Source organism: Paralichthys olivaceus, chromosome 12, assembly GCF_024713975.1.
Source record: "Paralichthys olivaceus isolate ysfri-2021 chromosome 12, ASM2471397v2, whole genome shotgun sequence".
In the NCBI taxonomy this organism is placed as follows: domain Eukaryota; kingdom Metazoa; phylum Chordata; class Actinopteri; order Pleuronectiformes; family Paralichthyidae; genus Paralichthys; species Paralichthys olivaceus.
In genome coordinates, this window is record NC_091104.1 from 13023213 (window position 1) to 13045508 (window position 22296).

General features: G+C 41.0%; 1 protein-coding gene across 2 annotated transcripts in view; it reads left to right on the forward strand.

Moving 5' to 3' along the window:
- Window positions 1-509: 509 nt before the first annotated feature.
- stac (SH3 and cysteine rich domain) overlaps window positions 510-22296 on the forward strand; it is a 29003-nt gene continuing 7216 nt past the window's right edge. The window contains exons 1-8 of one of the 2 annotated variants that reach the window (XM_020084662.2): window positions 510-1002; window positions 2803-2835; window positions 4707-5040; window positions 13595-13728; window positions 17611-17692; window positions 17867-17973; window positions 19401-19482; window positions 20615-20682. In XM_020084662.2, the coding sequence (XP_019940221.2) occupies window positions 886-1002; window positions 2803-2835; window positions 4707-5040; window positions 13595-13728; window positions 17611-17692; window positions 17867-17973; window positions 19401-19482; window positions 20615-20682 (957 nt within the window). In that variant the 5' untranslated portion in view covers window positions 510-885. The remainder of the gene's footprint in view (window positions 1003-2802; window positions 2836-4706; window positions 5041-13594; window positions 13729-17610; window positions 17693-17866; window positions 17974-19400; window positions 19483-20614; window positions 20683-22296) is intronic. The other variant, XM_020084664.2, reaches the window with a different exon arrangement.

The window sequence follows — 22296 nt, forward strand, 5'->3', positions numbered from 1 at the left end:
TGACATTAATATAAATTGCTTTTAAATTGTATCTGGAAATCACCATGACCCTTTTTTGTGTCTTGCGACCCCTCCAGGGACCCGACCCCTAGTTTGGGAACTACTGCTTTAAACAAGTCAGAATGAAATTAGTTTGTGTATCTTCTGTCTACTCGTACATTAAAGTTATTACATCTTCAAATTGTACATGAGTATAGACTGTGAGGTGATGCACTTTCACTTTCACTTCAGTCAGTGTTAATCGGGATAAGTAATTACAATTCTAAGAACAAGTCCTGGCTCCAGAAAATCCTTTGGAGAGATTTGCTCTGGAGACAAACACCTAACACCATGTGGTCTTTTTCTCTTATTTACAAGAAGTGGTGATTCAGTTTGACCACATGAGATATGTTTCTATGTGGGATTTTGGCAGGACACAGTGTCAGTGTCACATTTCTCCTCCCTTCCCCATCCTTCCCTCCCTTCCCTCTCTCGGTGTCTCTCAGCTCTCCGCCCCTCAGTGTGCTTCTCCCGGAGAGGTGCGAGGCTCACGGAGCGCAGCGTGGATTTGGAGATGTCCAGGCGGGATTACGCACGACGGCACGATCCACGCAGAAGCCTCTCGTAGCCGGACGGGACACTCTCCAGCTGGAGTGGACACAGATTTAACTTCTGACTTGGTGGAAGCGATTGTTTCCTTCTCACATTTTCCTCTGTGAGAGTCGGATCTACCAGCAGCAGCAGCAGCGGGTCTGGATGTCCGGTCCTCCTCCTCTCACACTCGGGTCACGGTGACTACAGAGGAATGGAAACGATGTAAACAGCTGGTGGGACAAAACAAACTCTGCAGGACAACAGTTTATTTTTGTTAGAAAGAGAGAGAGAGAGAGAGGGAGAGGGGGAGAGATGATCCCGCCGGCCAACATGGCTCAGGATGAAAGTGGGGACAAAGAGGACGAACAGGAGCAGGATAAGACGCCAAAATCCCCCAAGAGTGCGAACCCCAGTCAGCAGGAAACCAAGGTAGGATGGTCCTGGTGTTATGAACACAAATCTAAACTCATAGTCTGAGCTGGCTGTGCACCAGTCTAACTCTTGTGTGTGCGTCAGAGCAAACACTTATCAACATGACAAATACATCTTAACAAGAGATGTTTTGAACTTTCAGTCCTTTTCAAAAACTGGATCCTGCTCATAAATATTGTATTTAAGGAGGATATCATTGACTATACTACAGGGGTGGACTTCAATAATATAACCAGGAAAGAAAAGAAGTACCTTAAAGAGATTCATTTTACTGCAATACACCACCCTTAGTGTGCAGCCAGTGACACAATGATATCAAATGATATAAGAAAACAACCTGTAGATTAACTTAGGATAGTTTCAACTCAACATTTTGCACATATTCTCCTTGTATCCTGATCCAAAGCTTCAATAAAAGTCTAATTTAGGGAAGAATCTAAAAACTGTGTAAGCTCCCCTTTTTTCAAACAGCTTTAAAACCTCGATCCTACTTATAATAATTGTATTTTAAGAGGATATCATACTACAGGGATGAACTTGAATAATATAAACAGCTCTGGAAATAGGACAGAAAACAACAAGTGCCTTTAAGAGACTCATTTTACTTCAACCCATCACCCTCAGTGTGTAAAATAACTATTAGAGTAACACACTGATATTAAACCATACAAGGAAACAACCTTAGATTAACATAAGATTGTTTAAACTCACACTTATGTGCACATATTACAGAATTGTGATAATTAGAATAATCAGTGAAGGATTTATGAGGATGTAAAAGCCGGTAATGTTCTTGTTAAAGTTATAAACAAAATCCACCATGTGCTGTAGTGGTAAAGGAAGAAATATTGCGTTATTATTATCATGCACATATTAATTCACAAGCGGCAAATAGGGTTTATACACTTTCTACTTGTGGCCGATGTAGAAAAGTAGGCTGTGTGATAGAGATCCACAGCTGCCTCAGGCGTTTTGCCATCTATGTGGGTCACATGTTGCCCAGACTACTACAATTAGCAGGTGGATATTAGACTACAGTCATCGTGGTAGTGATGCTACAGTAACTCTCCTCTGCTGTCATAGATTAGACCCATGCTTTCTCTTTTTTTTACATATTTACCTCAGCAAAGGAGGTTATGATTGTTTGTTAGTTATCTTCTCTTATCTCAAAATCTACAATGACACTCAGGCCCAACAGTCCCCCTAAATTTAAATTCACTAGATCCCAATTTTTATTTATATCTGCACCAAATTGTACACACTCAGTCGCCTAAACACGCCTGTCTTTTTTCATCAATATGCATGAATTTTGCTCTTATAAATCAGAGAAAATGTTTCTCTCTATTTGAGAATGTTAAAGAATGTGAAAATAAATTCGACCGCATCCACACCCACATTTTATCCAGTAGTATTTATTTAATCCTGCTAACTGACAAACAAACAGATGAAAACATAAGCTCGACAGCGGAGGTAAAGGTTGTTTGTGAGAATCGGGTTTCTCAGCTGCAGTGGGGACGACAGAGTTGATCTCCACTGATGCATTGTGTATTTTGTTTTTAGGCTCCAGCATGTGAGCTCTTACTTTGGCATGTGTCGTCACTGGGTACTTTCTCCTGGCTGACTTTTCCACATCGTTTTAAAAGCTTCTGCCAAACGGCCACACTCACTTCCAATATAGAATAAAGTGTTCAATCAATCTCACATTCAGGACGAGTGAGCTCCTGAGTGAGGAGACTGGATTAGTTTACTACCAACGAGTAAAGCTGTGTGTGTCTGTGTTTTTATTCCTCCTCAAAGAATACTGTGAGGCCTGAACACCAGAAGCGCAAGGTGAGCCTGTATACTCTTGTGCAAACTGTAGCGTCCTGCTGGTTTTAGTCCATCGTAACTTACTGTAGCTGCATGTACATGAGGGTAAAAGCTGTTTCACTTGTAACAGTCACTGCTTTTAACAGATCACTTAAGTTACACGGATGCCGCACAAGGTTAAATCCATCGTCACCCATGTTCTTTACTAAGTTTATTCATTTACAATGATCTTATGTAATAAATATCTTATGCAATAACTGGCCTTTTTTTTTGCCTTATCTTTCCCAACCTTCATTAACCCTCCAGCTTTATGAGCTAACATACCTCTAATGGATTTGGTGCCATCAAACACAGCATGAGCTCCTCTATGCATGCACACAATACTTCACCTTTCCTCATTTTGCGATATCTTTGAGAGTGTATTTATTTCATTTTATCTCTTACTTTTTAATGTTGCATTTATTTATTTCAATTATTTATCTGTTGACTTGTTTTTTTGTAATTTTATACATATGAAACTACAGAAAAGAAGTGTAGTAGTATCCTTTACCACCACAGCAGTTGCTGATAATTGCAAAATATGTATACAGTATATATATATATATATATATATAAAGATGGAACCATCATTTTTATCATGCTTTTTTACTGCAGTTTCTTTTTAAGGTGGCTAGAAGAAGCAATGTGAGTGAAAAACAACAGGTTGCAGGAAAATGTGTGTATGCGTGTTATATTCATGTCTTTGTGTGTGTGTGTGGGTGGTGATGGTTTAGAAAGGGTCTAAATTGATTGTTTCCAGACTGACCCACAGAAGGGATTGATCTTCACCATGCCGAAGCTGCAATGAAAAGCACTAAAAACAATTTGCACGTTTGCCAAAATATCAACGGCAAACAAGCTGACAGGATCTCGAGCATCCAGCAGCAAAACAAATGTTTACCTGTAGTACATCCAGGCCTGTGCTATGTGCAGGATCATTAGAAGTCCGTGCCTATACCCATTATACCTCATCAATAAACTGTTCTCCAGTTCAGTCAGAGATCGGCAGCCACACACCCACCAGCCATAAAATCACATTACAATAGCTCAGAGATTCTTTATGACGCGCGTGAGCCCAGAATTAAGTGGGTTTCACTGGGGAGGAAGTACACACTGAGAGGTTAAATGAGGAGTTGTCAGTGTGGAGCGTTATGAATAGCATTACTGTAAAAGAGGAAGCTAATGAGATTGATGGAGGCTGAAGCCAGAAGAGACGGCACAGCGTGTGAGAAATAGTACTGATATAATGCATCGAGCCAACCTGCAACCTTAAAGGTACAGTGTGTAGAATTTTGTGATATCTAGTGTTGAAATTTCATGTTGCAGCTGAACACCCCTCACCTCACCCTCTCCTTCCAAACATGAAAACTGTGGTAGCCTTTAATTGTCATAAAAACTCAAAAGGTGTTTAGTTTGTCCAGACTGGACTAATGTAAAAAACATGGCGGCCTCCGTAGAGAGGACCCCCTCCATGTAAATATAAAGTATTTAAATATAAAGGGCCTTTTCTGGGGACAAGAAAAGTACAATTCATACAATTTAGATGAAACGAACTAGCGAATACATCATGAGAATTATTCTGAATTAAATTTCTGCCAATAGTTCCCTGTCACCTAAATCTTACACACTGGACCTTTAAAGTTCAGGTAGGAAATCTTAGAGGCTTTCCACTGAGCAACACTGAGACATTTTAGAGACTTTGTTGGGAAGTAATTTATGTAGTTTATTACAAATATTGATTTCCTTTACGTCCCACTTTGGACTCCTCTGTCATTCTCTCCGCTCATTACTGCCACATGTCCTTTTCTCTCCGTCGCTCCAGTTTCCTTCAGCTCTTTTCTCTCTCTGTTCAGCTGCAGAGACTCAAACGATCCCTGTCCTTCAAGACCAAGAGCATCCGCAGCAAGAGCGCAGACAACTTCTTCCGCACCAGCAACGACAACAAGACAGAGCTGCTCGCCGACGTGAGCAGCAGCACGGGCCACCTCTGCAACATTGGGATGGCCCCGCCGCACAACACCAATCACCCCATCCCGCCGGTGCCTCCGGCCATCCCCTGCGCTCCTCCTCCTACGTCGCGCTCCCAGTCACGCAACCCGCTGCAGGTGGACTCTGCGGGACACTGCTTCATGGAGCACATCTTCAAGAAGCCGACGTTCTGTGACGTGTGCAACCACATGATCGTAGGTATGGTCACAGCTCCGCCCTCCTTCATTAGTGTGAAAGCATATACCTCCACCAACAGTCCCCTCATGGAACCACATTTAAATGAATTACCAAATTTGACACACTTATTAATATGAGCCTCTTAACATCAACATAGGACAAGATGATGAATACCCCATGTATGATCGAAGGTCTTCAGACTAGTTTGATGTGGAGTTGCCAACCATCAGTAGGTCTCAGCGATCACCTGCAGATGTTAGGGACTTCATCAATTGTGTATCCTACTGTCATCAGGTGTTTCGGTGTGCCCATGACATTGTGGGGCGCAGTTGCGGACTCTCCTCCTGATCCAGAGTCATGGGCTGCAGTCTGTGATGTTTCTCTTATGATCCTGGTGCAGGGCTTGTCTGAGGATTCCTAGTTTTTTGAGCAACCACATGGTGGATGTTACAGTAAATCCCCTGCACTCATCCTCCACTCGACAGACTCTTGCTTTCCTGTTGTTCTACCTCAGATGCCATGTCCGTGCACCCAGCCTCTTCCACTCATTAAGGATTCATAAATTACTACTAATTAAGAATTTTTTCTTTCATCAGATTTAAAAATAGAAGGTCATGTACTAAAATGCACATGTGGAAAAAGCACAAAATAGGAGGTTATTGTTTCCTAAAGTGTCTAAGTTTATTTTAATACATTGTTATCCAGTGATATTAGTTTGTGGAGCAATGACACACATGCACACACACCATGTACCCTGCAACACCTGACACTGAGAATCGAACTTGACCGGTTGACATGTGACCGAAGTATCTCCGTCCTTCGTATTCCGTCTCTGTCCATCGTCCCCTTGAGGTGTCAGATATTCAACAACAGCATCCCTGCCAGCTCCTCTACCTGTTCTCCTCTTACCAGATGTTCCAGTTTCTCTGGCGGCTGCTCGCCTCCTTGTTAACCATCAGCGCTGAAGGACCACTCAGTCTTTTTGTCCCAGGGCATTTGCAGCATGAATATGACAAGGGCTGTCTGTGCCATCTGCTCGACAAGCCCCTGATATATGATTTGGTTGCAGAGAAAAGACGTCAGACTAGCAGGGATGTCGCTGGGTCGAAGAATTTGCATGTTAACAAGCATGTATAATAATAATAAAACAATAGCAGGATTCATTTTCCTGGACATTTCACTTTAACTGTTACATAGATCAGCAGATATTTGTGCTTTCTCCTTTAATTTTCACAATGCATTGCAATGTGTTACATGTTCTCATTGTTTTTTTAAATATATTTTTAAAATAATAATTGAATGGAAATCAATCCACCGATCTAATCAGAGTGGTCAGGTAACATTAGACCCTGCCTCCTGTAGTAGCTACATCACTGGTGAAGAAACACCTGAAATATATTTGGCCACCACCTCATCCATGGCCTGCAGTCTACTATTATTGTATTGAACGGAATATACAGTGAGCACACTCAATGGTATGTAGATTTTGCATTAGAGAATAGAGTACATTTGTAGTGTAGAAAATTACTTTTACTCCATACAAAAGTCAATGTGGTACTTTTACTTTTAATTGAGTAGATATTTGTGTATTTATTTGTACTTTTACTCAAGTCAAATGTTTACTCCTACATTTACCACTGGTGCCTTTTTCAGTAAGTTGCAGTGAAGCTTATTTAGTTAATATTTTTAGTTTGGTAGTTTGAAATATCCCTTGTGCTCTATGGACCGTTATAGTCTCTTTCAGCTCGTTGTTTTGGTTGTAGAGCCTCCAACAGTTTTGGTGTGGTTCACTCTCACCTGTGTTTTCAGACAAAAAGCTCAGACAGAGGAACATAGTGGAGCATTTAGCTGCTAAAGATGCAGAAACTCCACTCAGGAGTGGATAGAGATCAGAAACAGAGAGTGGATATTAGAACAGGTGAACACAAATAATAATGTTTACAGCTGGTTGTGTTGCCCCTAAGTGGCTGAAAACATCTGTTGGACCAGGTTTATACAGAGAGTTTATACCTAGAGGTTTGAGCAGCCAGACATCTGTGCGTTTGCCACCGTGGCAGACTGAATCTATGTTGGGCAGTGATGATGTGTTACCACTTTGGACCTCTCCACCTGTCACTGCGACATACAGAGTGAAGGTGTCATCGTTAATCTGGTTTAGAGGCTTTTTTAACATTCTTGGTGAAACATTACTTTTAAAATTTATGGCATAATAATTAGGATGGAGGAAATCTATTTTCTATCAGCAGTTCAGTGTCATTAAATATATATAAAACAAGACCACTGAAGTAAAACGGAACTTTATTCCACCATTAAACAGATTTACACATGTTTACAAGTGTTGTAGCTGACTCTGGCCTGTTTTATGTGGCACGGCCTGAGGGATAGCGGCCAAATCTTTGTTGCTGATGAAAGTGAGATGTCAGGTCTGTGCATCTCTGTGAAAGGCGCAGTGCCCTCTGGTCCACTCATGAAAAAACATGCACCTGCCCTCTTCTTCATTTGTCCTGCTTTAATGAGAACACAGTGTGGTCATCTGCAGAGTGTGTGTGTGTGTGTGTGTGTGTGTGTGTGTGTGTGTGTGTGTGCCAGAGTCAAAGAGCAGCGGAGAAAAGAAGGAGAGACAGTTTTGGGTTGTGGGGACCTAAACCAATCACATTGTGTGTATTAAATCTTACAGGCTATTCACTTGAAATATTTACTGGTCTCTACAGTTAAAAATAGTGCAGTAATTATTAAAGTACTTGGAAAATGCTTGAAATTGAGTTGATATTAATTCATAGAGCAATCATTTTATTTTCAGCATCCCAGCAAAACGGTGTTAAAATCGGCAAAAACCCTTTAATAAACCACCCCATGATAACCTGCCCAGTAGATGAATAACAATATGATGATATAGAAAAAGGCAGACTGGGAATTTAAAGCACCCACTCTCTTTCAATTTGATCCTTTATTATATAAAAGTCTGAACAGATTTAATGTGTCATCCATAATAAAAAAGCCTGAGCTATTTATAGAGCTCACTGAGTCATTCATTAGCTCTATAATATGAAGGCAGACTGAACCACATTAGTGAATAATTGATAAAGAAACAAAGATGTTTTTCTGTAGGCGTCCATCTGTTTTTTAAAACTCATGTATAAGAGAATGGCTCATAGATTGATTATAATTCAACATCAGGATAATTAAAACCCTCAGGATAATTAAAGCAATACCTTTAAGAGAAGAACCTTACAACTTGATTCAAGACTCCTTCTCCTTTTGTTAGACCCTTGTTTTTATGTACATTTCCATAAAAGCTGGGGTCCTTGTTGTGCCGCTCATAACACTGAAGTAGATTCCCTCACATAAAATTCTCAGAGCAAGAGCAGACTGATGCCGAGATATTGATTTTAGGGCCTTAGCTGCAAATTGGATATTAAATAAATGTCCACATGAGTGAATTGGAGGTTTATTTGCAGCTGACAGAGGGTGAAATATAATTTACAGGGCTGGGTTGAAAAAAATTAATTATTATCTATAAAGAGCTTGAAAGTGAATATTAGAAGTGAAACGCAGTGTGCAGGATGTATGCAGATGGAATATGCAGAGATTTAAGCTGCTGTCCATGTCAGGCAGATCCTAAATGCAACATATCAATTCGTTTAACTTCCTGGAATTAAAAAAAGTTGAGAGAGTAAACCCTCTTGATTAACAAACTCTAATCTGTGTTATAAAATCCTTGAATTACACATGACAGGTTTGACCTGAAAGAGAAATGAAGTTTGTTGGTCAGAGGTTAATGTCAGCCAGCAGAGTGATGCTGCGTCACTACTGCCTGTATAAAACACAGATAGACGTAGTCTTTGCATCATCACGACCGTGTGCTTCCACCCATCCTGCATTTATCTGTTTTAGTGTTGCAGTCGATATGCTGACGCTGTCTGGAAATGTCTCACACATCAGTGCACTGTAAAAAACAAAACAAAACATGCATCATACAATGTCAAACTGCACGAGTGGCAGCGTGGAGAAAATGTCCCTTTAAACAAAAGTCAGGCCAAGAGAAGGTGAAGGAAAGTGAACATTTGTGTAGATGTGCTGACACCTTCAACTCTGATCTACGACTCAAACTACAGGTAGCTCTTTAAAGCCACATTGAGGTAATGTCTGGAGGTGATGAACAGGAAGTCATGGTCCCCTGATGATGAATCATACAGACGTCAGGGATCAGACTTTCCAAAGACTTTTCATCTCACCTCCTCGCCTGCATGACCTTGAGATTTAAGTGCTTTTGTTTTGCAGAGGAACCAAATTTTGCCGACATCAGGTCAAATTTCGGAGAATCTCAGATCTCACAACTTTGTCTTTTAGTCTAAGTGACAACTGGTTGAAATTTCAAGAGATTCCCTGCAGGAGGACGTGAGATATCAAGAGGCCAAAAACATATTTTGGGAGGGCAGTGTAACCTTTGACCACCAAAATCTAATCTTTCAGTGTAAGTATTGGTTGCACCAAATTTCTAGAAATATCCCTGAGATGTTGCGTTCACCAAAAACATGCTTGGTAAGGTCACTTTAACCTTTGACCACAAAATTTGAAGAAATTCCCGAAGGCGTTCTTGATACGTCAAATTCACAAGAATGGGACGTATTTATGGTTTGGGGGACAACCTTTAAACATAATGCCTCATGTCACTGGTTGTCGGTGGCGAGGAGACATAGAATCAGCTATACTCCAGCTTTAAAGCTTCAAATTTTCCAGACTTTATTTCTTTTGATGTAGGAAAATGTTGAGGAAAAATCAGATGACCGTGGGAAAAACTAATTTAACTCTGCAAATAAATCTAGGAGCGCTGCCCAGGTCAGTGATTTAGAGGAGCTTACAATGAGGAGGAGGTGAAGAAGTTGTTGTCACAATGAAGGCGCTTGGCTCAGGAAATCAGGAGGCGTGTGGTTAGATGGGCGGCTTAGTGGATCACTATATGTCTGTTGGGAGACTGATACTGTGGGGACGGAGACGAGGAAACAGGAAGAAGACTGTGTGGGAAATAAGAGGCACGATGACGGAGGTATGGAAAATCTGGCAGGAGTTGTGTCCTTTACTGTAGTGTAAATGAAAAATAGGCTTTAAAGGCAGAGCTGCCAAGATAGAGCAAATGCCAGAGAGAGCAGCACTGTCACACATTCCCCCCCCAGCTGTAATGGCTTTAAGGCCTGGACTCCTCTCTGAGCCTGGAGGAAAAAGCACCCAAACACAAAGAGACGCACACACACACACACACACACACACACTGAAGTAATCACTTCACCATTACCAAAAAAAAGGACGACAATGTCAGCGTCCTGTATCGTCCTCCAGTTTGATCCCTTATGAGCTGAGTTGACTTTGAGTCGTCTCATAATCGTCCCGTGTGAGTGAGTCACCTCAATCACGCCCATCAACAGCAGCTTGATAAGAGCTCTTTTGTGCTTCCTGCTCCTGTGTCGTCCACAGAGACGGACGAGAGCTAGAGTCAGGAGCCGCCTCTCAAATGCGTCGTAGGCTGCATTTGAGAGGCGGCGTCACAGTGGTGCAACTAGATTGCGAGAAATGCTTTCTCCCATCCCCAAGAAGCTAAGGCTTCAACGGGTGGTTCCTTCCTGGCCCAACCTGATTCATAGTGACCTGAAAAGTAGGTGCAGGTTGCACTCTTTGCCCTGCTGCTTCTTCTTCCTCTGTTGTTGTTGTTGTTGTTGTGGTAATCTGTGGATGACCGGTGAGGATTCAGGCCAGGATCACATTTCTCCCGGTTTCCATTCTGTGTCAGCGCAGCTCAGCCAAGCAACACAGCAGCTTTGAAAGGAAGGACACAGATCCAGTTTTCCAGCCATTACTCAGTCTCAGCACCGTGCGGCTCCAAGATTGTGTGACACTAGTTCACGTTACAGCACGTGAACACTGAGCAGAGATTAGATGCTGACTGACTAAACTACACATGTGGGGCTTTGTACCTTTGAGGAAACAGTGTCTTGTGTTCAGGATCAGGTGTATGTGTCGGTGTTGTTTTTACCTTTGCTCGCTGACCTTAGTCGCCCTGATCATCAAACCGAGCATGCTGCATGTTGACTGGAACCTGGACTGAAACGCTGACATCATTCAGAATAACACAATGCACACAAGAGCTATTCAAACGTTTTCTATTACATTCATTTCATTTATCAGACCAGTGTTGTTTCTTCTCGCTTCTAGAAAATTTCAACAAAATATAATAACCTTGTACATTTCCAGAGCAATGACAATGTTCAGGGCCAGAAAGACAATACAAGCAAACCAAAAAGAGTTGGGCTCTCAGAGGGAAAAAACATACAATGGAAATCATGAGTACTGTCATGAGAAAGTCTTAACATATTTATCCGATGGCCGAGAACTTCATAAACATGATTTTCTTAACACGTGGAAAAAAGGTAATCATCTCCATCAAACATATCATTTTCTAAATGCGGTGGTTGAGGAAGCTTTCAAATATTTCACATTTTGAAAGTACAAATAAATAGACAAAAATTGATTCCAACCAACGAACATTAGCTCCACTTTTAGTATTTCAAGTAAAAGTACTTTGCTTGGCATACTTTGTGTAGCATATTCTCTAATGCAGCAGTATAGTACATCATTATTGCTGAGTCACTGTGGTGGCGACTCTGCTGCTGCTTTGCATCCGTTGAAGGAGGCGGGGTCTTATGATATATTGATGATAAAATGTGGTTAACAATGAGAATGTGCAACGCAACGCATTGTAAAAATGCAGTGGAAAGTACAGATATTTGGACATATGCAAAGGAATAAAAATGAAAGATAAATGTACTTAAGTACAGAATGATATATGAAAAATGTAATTAAATACAGTAAAAATGTGAATATGCATCGTTACATCACAACACTGACTCCACTCTTGTATTTGGGGACGTTCAGAAAGCAACCAGCGGACTGTGTTTTCTTCTTCTCAAAACAAACCAAACACGCTGACATTATTTGCATTACACCACAATGCACAGAAAACGAAACAATCCTAGATGATACTGATATTTATCCCTCGCGCCCTCGACGCCCACTGACGTAGATCGATGGTTCCTTTGCATGTCCATGTTTTCACACGCACTCTCAGAGGGTGTGGGGCCAGAGCCGGGCACGTGATCATCGATTAATCAATCAGCAGCCGGAGGCACATCGCTGCCAGACTAATAACAACACTGTCCTCTCTTGTTAATGTGGAGGAGCTGTCAAACCATGCACCGCTGCTGGCTGTGAGTGGAGCTTTTTTATCAGGCCGTGTACGACACATAATCCTTCACAGATGACTTATCCTGTCAGAAACCTCTCTCTGCTCTCACATTTATCGTTTCACAGATTCTCCACTTCAGTAAAAATTCACATTTTAATATTTTAGGCCTTTTACCACAAGATTCCACCGTGTAGTTAAGTTTAGCTCCATGACACTGTTCTATTCAGTTGTACAAAATGTAAAAAGTAACATAAACTGCGGACGTAACTACTTACACTATCTAAAAAGTTTCCAACGATGTTTCCAACTCAGAGAAATCGCCCATTTTATTCAAGGCAACAGGACGTTTTATTTTCGTCTCATTTTAATTGCGTCATATCTGCTTTACCTGTGTTTTTGTTTGTCGTAGGAAAATAACAGTCGGCTGTTTTCCACTATTTGCATTTATCACTCGTGATTGATTACGATTATTCATTGCCTTTTGCTGCATAAAGTAAAACTCTAATACATTAATCCCATTCATCCTATGATTCCACGCTCCCTCACGTTGTCATCAAATTAGACTTTTGTTGATTGAGAAACCGCTACTGGCTGAAGTTTCATGTAGGTTTAATTCAATCTGTAAGACGAGCAGTGAGAGCTGGAGTTTCCCTGTCGTGACATTACATCCCCTCTACTCTTCAGACACACCCACTCAACATTCATGCACACCTGCCTATTCATCTCCTGCCCTTTTGTTGTCTTTCTTTCCTCCATCTTCACAAACACGCTCACGGTGACAGACTTCATTAACGTTGCCACGTTAGCTTTGTTCTCCGCCAACACCTTTGTCTTTACAATCTCACATCTCCGTCCAAAACAAGGCTGACGTTCTCATCTTTTCTTTCTTTATCTACAGTATCTCTCTTTGTATCTGCCTCCTCTGTCTTTCTCTGTGGTTATTTATTTGTTACTCATTCATGCACATGCTAAATGCCTGCATCGTCAGTGTTGCGTAACTTTGGTTCAGATGAAACCTTGTTCATGCCAGAAACTGGTGCAGATGGTGCTGGCTCCGTTTGGTTAAATGCACATCATGTGTCGCATTTGCTAAAATTTCCCTGTTAAAATGTTCCACGTGTCATTTCACAGGTTTTTCTTAGTGCATGCTGGGAAAGAATCCAGTGTCAGTGAATAAATGAATGACATGGTGTTCTGAACGTCTATTTCCTCTGCCTGCTCTTGTGTAATTTGCTGTTCCTTCAGGGAAAGAGTTCAGTTCCTGACATGACAGATTTTAACTTGTTGCCTCTTACTTGTGTGTGTGTGTTTGTGTGTGTGTGTTTGTGTGTGTGTTAGGTACCACAGCCAAACATGTGGTGTTCCTGGCAGGAAACACGGCAAAGCACGGCCTGCGTTGCAAAGCCTGCAAGATGAGTCTCCACCACAAATGTGAAAACGGAGTGGGACAGCAGCGCTGCATGGGCAAACTGGTAAGAGACATCAAGTCATGATATAAACGACACCATCTTCATTCTGCTGTCTCAGGAGGTAAAAAAACCATTATAGATATCATTATGAACAACCCAAACACACGTCCGAGTCGGCCGTCAGACCGCTTCCCACCAGAATGTGCTTATTCAGAAATCACACTCTGCAGTATGTGTGAGTGTTGGTTCATCTGTGACCAGCATCCATCCCCGTCATCTTCCGCATGATCGTTATATCATCACTCTGCTGCTCTGTGTTAGATAATATTAATATCGCACCATTTACAAAAATGCTGACCGCCTCATCACCTCGGTTATGTTCTGCTGCACCGCCATCGGCATAAGCCAATAAATCAGCTTTATCACATCTATTGAAGATGTTTTATTATGTGTTTGGCCTTTTGGAGTCACATGAATATTCACATTAATCATCCCTTTATAAAGTGTTAGACGTTATCACCAGCTGAGGTAATTTGCTGGTTTTTGGACGTTTTCAGTATCACAAAGATGACAAAGTTTATTATATTACATTATTGGTGATGAATATCCTGTATGATTGAGAACCTACTGTCGTTATCAGCCTGTCACTGTTCTCATTTAACTGCAGTTGTTTAGTTCAAGACAGTTTGAGAAAGTTTGAAAGTTAAGGTCTGACCTTTTCCAAAAACACACTCAAACTTATTTGTAGAAATGAAAAGATCGGATGATTGATCTATTGATTGTTCATGTTTCCTCTTAATATCCTTTAGTAACTCTGTGGGCGGGGGGTGGGGTTGCGGTGTTTCTACTGGGGAAGGATCAGTCACACGACGCTAGTGAAACAACGAGCCAGAAAATATTCATCTCTGTCGTTATTTACACACCCACACACACACACACACAGTCAGGCCACTTGATGTCTGTTTTTCTACTTTGTCTCTTACTCGTTCAAATCTTTCGCTGGAATCAGATTAAGAAATGTGGAATAACTGTTGTTGTTGTTTGTCTGCAAGAATAAATGAAACTCATGAAACTATGGAAATAATGTGGAAGGGACATTAACAGCAGAGACGATCTCTCTTTTCCTCCACTGTGACGTCTTTTCACAAGATGCCTGAGGGATGAGGCTTGAAGATACGGTCGGCTCTCAGGAGTGGAAAATGAGGTTGAAAGGTCGAGAATAAAAAAGAACGTTTCCCCATCAGAGCGCGGCTCTAAACTTGTCTTGTTCTAAACTTGGACTTCTGCAGCCATGCTTGTTTCTGTTGGCTTGAGAACATTGAGGCGAAGAAATCAAGTTACCTCACAGGCTGAATTTTCATTTTTTCCAGTACGTTTCTAAACTTACTGTTGAAGGGATAATAACCCTTTAAGACATGTAGCTGGAAAATCAGTGTTATTTAACATTGAGGATTTTGTACTTCAGCTATTTGGTTACACAACATTACTTCACTTTCTAACTTCACATGGCTGCTCTGCCTCCAAGAGAGAACCTGAAATCATAGAGTCAGGAACCAACAGCTGTAAAATACTGGTGCTTTAGTATTTTACTAATAAAATATTACTTACAAAGAACCAACACATGTTTTCCTTTTTGTAGCTCTGTGTTGACACCTGACAAAAAAATGTAAGTGATATTCAGGAATCAGGTCAGGGTTTGTCACGTTGGCTGACGACTAGATTTTTTACCCTGTGCGTGTCTGTAATCAGGGAGTTTGGACACAAAAAAGAGAATGACTGTCCGGTTCGGGTCAGACTCGGTTGGTTTCCCTCAGTCTCAGACGGGTTCGAACATACACAAACAATATCAGGTGACACTTAAAAACTATAACTACCCATATTCACGTCATCTAGATCTCTTCCTCCGTCCTCCTGTGTTTCCCACTTCTAAAGGTTTTTCAAAAGACTTGTCAGAACGCTGCCATGAGCAGAAGTCTGTCCGTCTCTCACCACAGTGTGTGATGTCACTCTGCTTTCAGCCATCAACAGAGACAAGATCACAACATATGCACGTTCAAACCTGTTATTTAGAATCTCTTACTTTCTGTTCTCAGTTAACTAAGACATCATGCACTTTTAACTATGATAAATAAAATTCATCAATAAATGAACATCCTCAGCTCCTGTACGTGTGGTTACATCTTGATTCATTTCTCCATACAATCTAAACGTGTGGAGCTCAGAGTGTGTGAAGCTTAAAATGCTGCCGTGTTGTTTCAGAGTGTTCGGGGTAAACAGATCTTTTGCCAAACAGGGACCTTAACCAGCACAGTGAGGGTCTGTGTCAGTGTCTGTGCAGTTTGTGTGAAACAACAGTGGGCTTTGTAATACAGCTCACCTCTGCTCGTTTGTAACTGAGGAAGTGAGTCTGTCTGCAACATCTGTGCATGACTAAATAATTTAGGAGGCTTTCACACCCCCACCTTGTGTGGTCCAGACATTCAGGCTTCACAGTTACATTTAGTTTCACAATTACTTGAGGATTAAAGACACATAAGAAAAGCTTCCATGACTTTTTCACAGATTTCACTGAAAACAGACTCATGTTCATCTGCAGTCACAACCTCAGTGTTGTAAAATGTAGTAAACAAAGACCGTGTCGGTGACGGTGAGTGGTTCGTTTTGTTTACAGTCAGATGTTCTCCCAACGTGTTTGCTCTGTGAAACCTTTTCCTTAATGAGTTTCTCCCCGACAGTCTGACACTTCGGTCGTTAAACATCGGCCTGAAGAGCTCAAGAGTTGCTTATTTTATCCGTCTCATCATGACAAGTGTCAAATGAAGAATTCTTCAGGGCTGATTAGCGACTTGAGGTGCATGAAAGGTGAATGCAAAGACAGAAAAAATGGCTGTCCTGTGAGATGTAGGTTTCCAGTACCGAGGTACCTACACAGGAATAACAAACACAGAGATGATCAATACAACATTAATGTGTAATTAATCATCACCCATTGTGCTTCAGATAACGTAAAGGCTCCTGGAATTGTTGAGAATTTCAATCTTCTTTCTTCGTTCATGACTTGAGACAGATTAAAAACTGATGGAGAATTATTGATGGAGAATTATGGATGTGGACGCAGTGTGACAGCCCCCCTCAGCATGTGTGCTCCAGCCTCATTCTGTCTCTTTACTGCTGTGATGCTCAAACTCGTGCTGTTGCTTTTCATATCCTCAGTTTGTAGTAATCACACATACATTTGTCCACAGTAGAAAAATAGACTTGGATTAGTACATGTTTGGACATTATTTATGTCTCTGTGCTGGAAACAGAGACATTATATTTTGGGTTGTCTGTCCCATTCTTGTGAACACAATATCTCAAGAACACCAAATTTATTCAGATTTGGTACAAATGTCATCTTGGACTCACAGATGAACTAGTAAGAGTTTGGTGATGAAATGTCAAAGGTCAAGGTCACTATGATCTCACAAAACACATGTTCGGCTTTGTGAGCATGATACCTCCAGAACACCTCAACGGAATCCTTTCAACGATCAGTTGAACTGATTAGAATCTGGGTGGCAGAAGGAAAATACGTTTCAGTGTCTTGTGAATGCAATATCTCTTTTTTGCCTCATGAGCATGTTAACTCAAGAACACTCTGAGAACATCTTTTCAAATTTGGCAACAACATTCACTGGGTGGTCAAAGGTCGAGGTCCAATGACCTCACAAAACATGTTTTTTTGCCTCTTGGCCTCGCAAGCTCAATTTGTATATTGTGAAATATGCCCTGAACTTTCTGTGAAACTTGGCATCCAGCGTGGTGTCTCTGCAGTGTGGGGTTGTGATCAGAAATGTCTGATTAAACAGAGTAATGTGCAGTATTTCAGAGGCAGTGCTGCGTATCGATTCGGCTCTAATGTCTGTCACCTCTTTCCCCCCTCTCTGTCTTTTCCCTCCTCAGCCAAAAGGCTTTCGGCGGTACTACAGCTCCCCATTATTGATCCAGGAGCAGTACGGCTGTATCAAAGAAGTCATGCCCATCGGTGAGCGGCTCACACCTCCATAATAAGTTCAGTTCTTTCTGATGATGGGATGACGCGTCCCTTTCAGGACCACTTTTCCTCCTGAGCTATTTTACAAGATGTACCTGCCACATTTTATAGTAAATAACCAACTGTCTTTCACTAAATCTTATGTCTTGTTTTCCTTTTCTAAAGCCTGTGGGAATAAGGTGGACCCCGTGTACGAGGCCTTGAGGTTCGGAACGTCTCTGGCACAGAAAGCTAAAAGGCCCAGCGGCTCTGAGTCTCCTCACAGAAACTCGGTGAGAAAAGGACAATTTCTTTTTTAACAAAGGTCTAAATCAAATTACATTTTATTTTCAATTCTGCCGTACACTCAGGACATAGACCGGACTGAGATGCTGCTCTTTCTGATTCTCATTGTAAACACATGAAAAGACATATAGATACTTAACTTACAATCAACACATTCAACATACAAGTAACTCAACATATAAGTAGACATATTAGTTCTCAACATGTAAGTAACATAACATGTAAGTCACACAAAATATTGAACAAAACTTGTTAGTAACACAATATATAAGTAGACATAAGTAACACAACATATAATGAGCAATGCAAATTCTTCATGGCTGGTATGCAGACAATGAACAGTAGTAACAAGTAATGTTCATCCTCAAATAGCAGCAAAATAGAAGCATTTACAGTAAAGTTCTCAGTGGATGAAATGGCACATGGCGCATGGTTGCATAAATAGAAGTTCAGTAGTAGAAGTAAAGTCAGTAAATATAATTATTCAGGTTGTTTACCCTATTCTGTCTCAGTTATTTTCATTAAGCTCCACTCGACACTCAGTTCAGTTCAGGAGACATTTTGTCGCTGATCATCTAAATAGATATGGCCACTGCAGGGCTGTAAACACTACCAATAAAGGCAGTCTGGTCCAGGCGGTCATGACGGGAGACGTCGGCACAAGCGCTCGTGTTACAGCTCTGAAGATGGACTGAACTGATTGTAGAGCCGTGGCCCTTTCCTGCCTTGTTTCCATCTGTGTGTGTAAAGTGAAGCTCAGGGAATATGATGATGTCTGGAAGCTGTTGTGGTCGACCCGTCCTGTCCTGAGCAGCTGTCAGTGGATTTGTGTGTGTGTGCGATGACAATGTCTCAACAGGGATTATGTTAATAGTTTGCAAATGTGGATTGTTTATTACATAACAGGGGTCTCCGAAATATCTGTCATCCCCCCTCCCCCTCTCTCTCTTTCTATCTCCATATCTATCTCTAGGCATCTTTCGATCTCTCCATCTCCCTCTTTATCCTTATCACTTTCTCTGCAATCCATCCATCTAATCTGTCTGTCTGTCTTTTCACTTCCCCATCTCTTTCAATCTGTCTCCACTTACCTTTGTCTCTATCATTCATCTCTCTATCTATCTGTATCCTCCTCTGTCAATATCCATCATTTTTATTAGAGTTACATGGATTTAACAATTTCTTTAAAAAAAAAAAAATCTCTGCTTCCCCCTTCTGAAAGATGAGTGTTTCCGGTTTTATATGAACTGAAAATCTTTGTATTTTGAGATTGTTGCTCGGACCAAACCAGACATTAAGAGGCTTCACCTTTGAAGAGTGAGATGGACATTGTTTTTTCACTTCAATCCTACAATTGGGAAGATGATTGACAGATGTATCGATATCTTTTGACTGACGTATCTAATCTTTACAGACCAGTGACTTGGATAAGGTTCCTGAGGAGGTGGTGGCTCACAGCAGTCGACAGGAGCTGTCAAGAAAACACAGTGACGACGGTGAGTGTCTGAAGATCCCAAACCACGTAGCGATACAAGGAAGATAAAACACTGCCACTGCTTTTCTCACACGAGTCAGAGAAATGTTTGCGACATCAAATTCTCCTCCTGTGAACCATCCAATAAGGATCTTTGCAATTTTCCAATGAGACAAACCTTCACCTTTCACCTGCATTGTGTGTGTGTGTGTGTGTGGCTCCTTATTCAGAGGCACTGGGCTTTGTTCTGCTGCACAATAGTTTGTGTAATGAAGGGCAAAGCACTGACCCTTTACAATCTGATGTATTCTCTCTAATTAGTGAGAATGTTGGAGCCCACAGAGGCATTCGTATTGGAGAATGCTGTTTGAAGTATAGGTACAATGCTGCTGGAATTCAGAGAAAAGCCCCGAACAAGAGGAAAAATCAAGAGCTCCATTCAGCCCTGCTTGTTAGTGTCGGCCAGTCTTTGATAGTGATGAGGTTCATGGAAAAAAAAACTAGAAAAACTATCCACAAGTGTGTTATAGATATTTAGGACATTTTTGTGACATTTTTGATTTGTTGCCACCATCATTTTGAGTATAATTTTTGTGTTCACTGTGGAATCAAATACAAATCACAGTTTTTCAGGGCCAGGCAGGTGTTTCATTTCTATTCTTGTTCATTGAAATGCTTATATAATGATCAAAACCAATACACATCCTAATACACAAGACAAGCAATGTTGTGCTGAAAAACAGAAACACACATGACAATCTAAAAAAGTTTGATGTGGTATATAAAGGCAAAATCAAAAGTATTCAAAAATTGGCAAAATAGCCCAGGACTCCTCAGGGTTAATGGAAAAAGCAGACACAAAAAACAGCTATGATAAATGAAAACCGATCATGGACCGGTTATGGATGTTTATGAACCCCAGAGGTTGACTCTTCATCTTTTATTTGTTGCCAACATATGTTTTTGCTGTTTTCCTGGTAATGTTCTAGCCAGGAAAATAAATTGGTTTCATTTTTGAGTTCAACATGGAATTTAGTTCAAATCACAGCTTTTAGGGGCAGCAGGCTGGGGTTTAAATTCTATTCTTAATGATTGGTATGCTTAGTTCTTAATTCGGTGAATGACATTTTTTCATTTTTTGTTTGTTTTGTCAGTTTTCACAGTCATTGAGAACGGCACGGAGCTTTATCACCAGCCAGAGAGAAAACCTGATGATTTCCCGGTAAGAAACAAATCCACCAAATCATTTTCACAAAATAAATATCTAATGCAGAAAACTGGATGTGCATGAGTCCAACATGTATCTGAGTAGAGCTGTTCCTGTGATATACATTGTTAAAAATCAGATTAATCTAGATTCAGAGGACGTCAGACTTTGCTTTTTCACCTGCAGACACGAAAAACTAAACTAAATGTATTGTCGTGCTTTAAAGGTTCAATGTGTAGAATAAAAAATAAAAATATAAAGTATTTAAATATATAGGGCCTTTTCTGGGGTTAAGAAAACTACAATTCATACAATTTAGATGAAATGAAGTAGTGAAAACATCATGAGAATTATTCTATATCAAATTTCTGCCAATAGTTCCCTTTCACCTAAATCTTACACACTGGATCTTTAACAGTAAGTTCACAAGTCTGCAACTGTAGCATCAAACTTTTCACAGCAGAACAGAGTCTTACTGTAACGTGTCATAGCTTTAGTCTGAAAACCCCCGAGAGCCAATTTTGTTCACTGACCAACTTCTGAACTCTGCCTGGTGACTCTGAGAACTGATACTCAGCCAGTCCGTGCAGCATCCATTAAGAATGCTGCACTTGGCTCCTCGCCTCTATCGCCACTGCTGAATTTCCCAGGGCTTTGTGGAAAAAAATTATCTTCCTGCTGTAACAAATCATACCAGTGCTGACATGACCACTGGCCTGCACTGATGTGACAGAGCCTTGGCCCTCATGTTTTGATCTGGGATCTGTGCTGCTGTGTTAATTAACAGTGAAGATGTAGCGCTGATGGTGCAAAAATGCATGCCTTCATATTCATAGAAATATACCAAGACTGTTCATTTCCTTTAAATCTGTTCAGCGTCCATGGGGAGGATCCTTCAGTATTGATACTCTTTGTAAATATTTTCTACGTGCAGGCATCTGCCCTGTTTGCTTTAATAGTTTTACATGTTTATCTCTGTTGTCAACAGTGGAAAAAGAACACAGATACTTAGACAAACACAAAAATGAAAAAATAACCATACAAGGCCAAAAACACACAAATACCTACACGCACGGACACACAAACACACACACACACACACACACACACACACACACACACACACACACACACACACACACACACACACACACACACACACACACATACCACACACACATCTCTCAATAAAATTTAGCATTCCATTTTGCAGACTCAAAGTGCATTGTGGGGTCCTTTCAGGCTGGACCGAGCACAGCTGGCAGTGGGCTGTTTGTCTGTCGGCCGACAGGTCCTTTAGCTCAGGCTGTGGGACAGACAGACGGAGGCTCTGTGGGTTAATGATCAGTGGAAAACTCATCTTCACCAGAGAGGACTGTAAAAAAAGTTGTTTATTTTTGCTTGAATTTGGAAAGTTTGATTTTGAGTTTGTTAAAAAAATAATTAGATTTAAGAGCTTTTGTTGATAAGTGCTGATGCCGGTGCAAATGTGCTGCAGATAATAACATGTTTTCATTTTCCTGTTGTGTGCGCACATGTCTGACACGGACAATCGCCTGCTGCGCCTTCATGTGTCATAAAGGCCATTTACAGAGAATGTCAAGAAAATTGTGTCCGATTATGGCTTAA